Source organism: Buceros rhinoceros, unplaced genomic scaffold (assembly GCF_000710305.1).
Source record: "Buceros rhinoceros silvestris isolate BGI_N320 unplaced genomic scaffold, ASM71030v1 scaffold11233, whole genome shotgun sequence".
Lineage (NCBI taxonomy): Eukaryota > Metazoa > Chordata > Aves > Bucerotiformes > Bucerotidae > Buceros > Buceros rhinoceros.
The window spans coordinates 34,390-41,037 of record NW_010402002.1 but is presented as its reverse complement, the minus strand read 5'-3'; the positions used below and the strand labels follow the sequence as shown (position 1 = coordinate 41,037).

Below are 6,648 nucleotides of genomic sequence, written 5' to 3'. Positions count from 1 at the left end.
CCCCCCACAAAAAAAACCCCAACCCCCCCCCCCCCCCCCCCCCCCCCCCCCAAAAAAAAAAAAAATTACCCTACCAACAAACTCTTGACTGAGAAAAGCTCCTAATGGGCTATTTTCAAATGTCTCTCTGATTCTTCTACTGATAAACTGAGACAACATTTTCAGATGTTAGTGTGAACCTTTCTGTTTGCTTTTAAATATATCCATAACAGTCTTTGCTCCTGAAGATGTAGGAGAAAAGTGCAAGCTCACTTTATTTTTCAGAGAGCTGTCTGGTTTGATTCCCCGATCTCCCAAATCATATCTTTTGAAAACAGATTAGAATTCATGAGGGTAAGAGGACGCTTCTGTCACAGAGACAATGAAAATAGTTGATACAGAAAATAAGTCCTGTTTTTTAACCAACTGCAGATCCTTTTGGGAAGACAGATGAAAGAGAGCCTCTCACCAATGCAGTAAGAAGCGACTCAGCTGTGATTGGAGGTAACTTAATTTTAAAAGATTACAACTGAAAAATAATTCTGTCAAGGCAAACATCTAGGGTACTTTATATTTGAGGCCCATGAAATCCAGTTCAGGTTTTTTGTAATCTAATGTGAGTCTAGTGTTTGCTGTATTTATTAACATATATCTGTATCAAGCTACCTAGATAGGCACCTGCATTATGGATGAAGCCAACAGTCATGGAACATGATGTTCAATGTCACCCAAAGAAAGGCATCAAGAACCTGCATCTTCTAAAATATAATCAAAAGTCTCTCTCTCTGCCTGATTGAGCAGGGGATTTGGACAAGATGACCTCCAGAGGTCTCTTCCAACCTCAATCATTCTCTGATTCTATGTGATTCTGTGATCTAAGACCCATCTAACTAGTAATTGTTTTACACACCACTCTGAAGAGAACATCAACTCAGTATTCACTTATCCTGTATTTCTTGAGCTCTCTCTTCGCAAGCTGGTGGTGTAGTGGAACTCACTAGGTCGTATGGAAGCACGTGTATACTAGGGAAAGTTGTACTTCTAGCTTCAAGTATGGTTTTCATTTTCCTTTCAGAACTTGGTAGGCAATATATCTCTGTTTATTTTATAGGGTGCTCTGTAGGGAGCTGCCTTCGATAATATCTAGAAGCTATAAACCAAAGTATACAAGGCTCATACAAAGTTTCCAGTGATAACAGAAGAAAATTATGAAGAGCGGGAATTTGAATTAACATACAGATCTAGTTTTTTAAAAACAAATGCCCTGACCAACTTTACTTCCAGTAGTAAAAGCAGAATTTGGCTGACATTAAAGGGTCATTACATACATTAATGCTTGCTGATTTAAGTCTTACTTCAGGTGACAAAATAGAAATAAATACACCAGGGAGGATGCAGTAGAGGCAGATGATTGTGTACAGACTGTACAGATAAACTGCTCTGTGATATCCACTAGCTGCTGTGCATTGGTAATGTATTTCTGAGGTGACTGAGATTTTGGTTTTTACTTTCTGTTTCCTCTTTTGATCCTCTTCAGGTGTAATAGCAGTTGTGATATTCATCATCTTTTGCATCATTGCCATCATGAGCAGATTCCTCTATCAGCACAAACAAGCACATCGAAGTAGCCAGACAAAGGAGAAGGAATACCCAGAAAACCTCGAGAGCTCCTTTAAAGCTGACATTGACTTGCAGAACACAGTGAGCGACTGCAAACGGGAATATTTCATCTGATGGACAATGCAATTTCTTCTTACTCCCCTAACCTTCCTTCCTGTATTCCTTTCTTCCTTCCCTTTTTCTTTTTGTAATTTTTTTTTTTAAGATCCATTTTTTGCTAACTTTTTTTTTTTGTTTGTTTTCATTTGGAAAAGACCGCCTTGCATAGGAAACACTGACAACAATCACAGTGCCTCATTCTCTGCACAAGAACCTGGCAGTCACAGTTTAATTCTGCAGCTCAAGAGACCTGTTATCCCACCCTACACAAAATAAGATCCACATGCACACCTAGTTTCTGCTGTGGGTTCCTGGATGTTTCAAAGTCCCTACATTTATTTGTGTTTTTCTCTGGAATCATCTAATTCATTGCTTCTACATTAGAGCTGAACTATGTAAAGTAGAGGTAAAGTAGCTGAACGCGTAGCTCTACAGATACTGGGACAGGATAGAGGGAAAGAATGAAGCTAAAACACCTGATTCATTTTACAAGCTCATTTACAACAATCATAAAGAACTGGCCAAATTCTCAAATTATATGAATTGATATATTTCTATTGATTTAAATGGTGTTACGTTAATTTGTACCAGGTGAGAAGCTAGTATGAGGTAAGGAAAAATAAAACCGTCTTCATTAATCTCCTTCCCCAACCTCCTGTCCTTTTACTGTAACTTTTAGGCTTATCAGTACTTTTCCTACAATATATGTATCAACAATAAATGTCATTGCCATTACTTCTTTCACCTCCATCTCATAAGGCTGGCTATGTAGACCCAACATACTCTAGCACAACTCTAGCTGAAGCATGGAAAACAGTAGCTTGACTCTCCAAGGGTTTTAGGAAGCTGCTAGGACTTAGGTGCTCTATATTTGTCTGAAATGTTAGATATGAAGCATATACCTGTTCATGCCATATAGAGGATTATCACACACTGAGGTTAAACACAGTTGCCACTGTGGCAAAGAGAAAGTACATAGACAAGGAAAACAAAGAATAGTTCAATCTTAAACGAGTCACCCCTTCTGCCAGTTCTAAAACACAAAAAAGTCCAACTACTCAACACTTCCCCATTCCGCCACAAACTGCATGAAAGATTGATTGGTATTTTCTGTTTGTAGAAACTGGAATATCTTCTCCAAAGCTAAATAGAGAGAGGTCTGATGTCACATCTAAAAAGGTTAATATTTAATCAACCCTGTTTACAAGGAGGAATATTAGTGAAACAAGTTTTAAAAGATCCCAAATACTCTGAATTAATCTTCTGTCATGTTTTTCTAAAGTCTTCTGTCCTTTCCTGATTGGGAATAACACTGAAGACTCGAATCTTGCCCACTTCACTCGCGCTGGATGGTTTCAGTGTGAGGCTGAAAAAGCTTCGTCTTAGTCACAGATATCCTAAGGCTAAGAACTGGAGAACTCCCACCAAGGAAGGTTTTTCATACCCTGTTTTTTTGCAGAGCTTCTGAACACTATGTAGAATTTGCTTTTAAACTTGAAGATTTCTGACAGGAGTTGAATCAATCCAACACCTAAGAAAAAAATATTTATTGCAGTACTCTTGATAAGAATTAATTCAAGACAATTAATTGTGCAGCTGAATCTCTTTCATTGCCCCCTACACCGTTTTACAGTCATCCTGGGATTTCTGCGTGGTGATCTTTTTTAGAGTGATTAATATCAAAGAATCTCAGGATGAGGTAATAACACACAGCAAACTAGAGATGAGGTTACACATGCAACAGGTGCTATTTTTCCAGGCAAGGCATCACAAAGGTATGTAGCTGATAATTTTTTTGAGGAGAGGAGGGGACAGACAAGGAAGAATAAATAAATAAATGACAGTTTGAATAGAATGGGTCTTTGCCACTTCTTTTGGAAGACTGTGAGCAGTGTCTGGTGAAGAGAAAGTAATCTTGGAATGATAGTGCTCTCACATGAAGAGGAATATGTGAGGCCAGCCTCATAACCAGAGCTCTAACCGAGCAATTTTGTGAAATCATTTATGTTGAAATTAGTATTGGTGCCATTCTTCCTCGACTGTGGTCAACAGCAGCCCTTTTGCCTCATACTGGCTGTTTGCATGATACATGATTACTTGAGAGTGTTTCTGCATGATGAGATGTGTAATGATGGGCTCATAAGCTGTGTTCCCTTTGTGTTTATCCTTCTAGGTTGCTTTATCTTTTGCAGTGAAATCCTGGCAAAGCAATTATCTTTTCTCCTTCCTTCCTCCCTCCCTCCCTCTCTCCCTCCCCCGAAATAAAATTGCTTTGTTTAGTGTGAAGGGAGGGGAGGAATGAGCAAGTGCATGGACTCTTCTGCCCATGTTTGAGTCACCTTATCTGAAATGGCCTCTGTATGAGCCATCTCTGAAGTCCTAATGTACTTAATTGGCTTTATGAAGAATGGAATAGGAAGGAGGGCAAAACACACAGGTGTGTATTTTTTCTCTGGACAAATTAACAGATTCAAATTGCCCTTCTATCTTCCTACGTGTTAGTTTCCAGGAATAAAATTACTACGAAGTGCAACAGTAAAATACAAAGCAGCTCTAGCAGTGGAATAGCCAGAAAAGGGAGACTGAGCAATGAAGCAAAATCCTCTCATTTCTCAAGTGACTAAATTACTTTCAGGCATCTTAGGACCTGATTCTGCAAGATGCTGAGATTTCTCAAGGAGAATGAAGTTCCCATCATCAAATGTAGAGATCAGCGTTGCAGCAAACATTTCAGATGCAGCTTAATGGGTCAGTCCTGGGCCAGAGAGCAGGTGTAGTGGCATGCTGTGTGCATGCCCAGACCTGGCAAAACAGCGTAAGTGCTTTGTTTGTCTGTCTTTCCTTATCCTCGTTTAATATAGCCCAGGTTGGTAAAACCCTTTGAAAATTTAGCTATATTGGTGTGCATCTGTATAGAGAAAGAACTGCACGCACATAAATGCATGTATGAGTATACAGAAACACGTGCATACCTATGGATGTAATGACGTGAATATTTATATGCTACAGGGCTGGACAAATGTGTCCAATGCTTTTGTATGGACTTGCCATTTGAAATCCTATCTTCTAAATCAGGACGTCAGTATTCTGCTTATTAAAAGGTAGCTAAAAGACACTACGTGAAGTACTCTAATACTAACTTCTTTTTGTTTAGTTTTTGTTATAATGCCTTCTTTAAGTGGGCATAATCTGATTTACTTTAGTACCAGTTAAAGGCAATTAAAAATATTAAAAAAAAAAAAGAAGAAATGCATCTATACCAGCTTTAAAATGTTTTTAATTTTCTGCAGTTCAAATTAGACCTTTTTTCCCATCTATTACAAACCATTTCTCCACTTTTAGTTAAAATTGCTCTGGTTTTCCTTTCAGCTGTTATTCTAGATAACATTTTTCAGTAAACATAGGGGGTAATACTTTTAATATATATAATGTCAGGAATTGTTTTAGTGGAAACCCTGAGTATCAAAGAATTGTTTGGAGGTCTTGTGCCGTTGTTTGGTTTTTCTTCCTTCTTCCAAGACAAGTTTCATAACAAAAGTAAGAGGCTGGTAGAAGGATAACTAGTCTCTTTTTTTTTTTTTTCCTGGTGATATAGTGTGTAACCTCTGAAAATTATTATTGCTAGGTAGGGATTTTTAGGCAATGAAATTTCTAAGTCACTTAGATATGTATTTAGGCACTGCACATTCCTGTTTTCCAGAAAAAATTGGACAATAACAGCCATGCTTATAAAGATATTTAGTCACACAGAGTCTGAGTTGGATGCCTAGGAGGACTGCCTGAGAAGCCTGGCGTCTGGCTATAGAAAATGAAAAAGAAGGCTGACTGTCAGAAAGCCAAATCCCACCAACTTTCAGTGAGGTGTAGGCTGCCACCTGAGTGAAGCGTGGGCTTTGCAAGGAATTTAGTCTCCTGAAGATATGGATCAATGCTTAAGAGACTAAACAAGATGAGCATTTGACGCAAATTAATTTCAGGTGGATTTCTGCTTTTGCCTTGCTGAGAAATGTTTTAAAAAACTACAAGACATTTAAATGCCTTTGAAAATCGAGCCTCACTTCTCTTTTGGAAATAAAACTTTGGTCTTAAGTCACATGTAATTTGCAGTAAGTATTTCATCTGCTGTTATCCACTTACTAGAGACAAGACAGTATGAGTGTTTTGAGTAAATTTTTAACACCTGCACTTTTTTTGGTTTGTTTTTCTTGCCATCATAACACTTTGGGTATATTTGCAGTGAAAACAAAGACAAACAAAAGACAGGCTTTTGTTGGTTAAACTACGATTCTCCATAGCTGTGAAAACAAGCCATTTAGGGCTGTACCGTTATCTGATTGTGTTCAGTCAGGAGATTCCCCTGACGTTTAAGTTAAAATACAAACGTGAGATGCTTTCTCTCTGCTTTATTTTAACCTGTTCTAGCCGGACTTCACAGAATCACAGAATCATCTTGGTTGGAAGAGACATTTAACATAATTGATTTCAACCATTCACCCTGCTTTGCCAGGGTCCCTAAATCAGGTCCCTCAGCACCACATGGACAAGTCTTTGAAACACTTCCAGGGATGGGGAATCCACCCTGGGCAGCCTATTCCAATGCTTTACAACCCTCTCTGTGAAGAATTTTTTTTCCCTAAAATCCTGCATAAAACTCCTCTGGTGCAACCTGAGGCCATTCCTATCAGTTGTTCTATGGCAGAATAGACTACTCACATCACTACAACCTCCTTTCAGGTAGTTGTAGAGAGTGATGAGGTCTCCCCTGAGTCTCCTCTTCTCCAGGCTAAACGTTATGCTCCTCATAACACTTGCTCTCCAGACCCTTCACCAGCTTTGTCGCCCTTCTCTGGACACACTCCAGCACCTCAATGGCCTTCTTGAAGTGAGGGGCCCAAAACTGGAGACAGTTTTTGAGGTGTGGCCTCACCAGTGCCAAGTACAGGGGGACAA

The 6,648-nt window shown here is 39.0% G+C and overlaps 1 protein-coding gene across 1 annotated transcript in view; it reads left to right on the top strand.

Moving 5' to 3' along the window:
- Window positions 1–2,727, top strand: part of CNTNAP5 (contactin associated protein-like 5) — a gene marked incomplete at its 5' end in the record, with an annotated part of 87,681 nt that extends 84,954 nt beyond the window's left edge. Inside the window, 2 exons of the mRNA XM_010132500.1 lie at window positions 412–483; window positions 1,517–2,727. Of these exons, the coding sequence (XP_010130802.1) occupies window positions 412–483; window positions 1,517–1,713 (269 nt within the window). The remainder of the gene's footprint in view (window positions 1–411; window positions 484–1,516) is intronic.
- Between the last annotated feature and the right edge of the window lie 3,921 nt (window positions 2,728–6,648).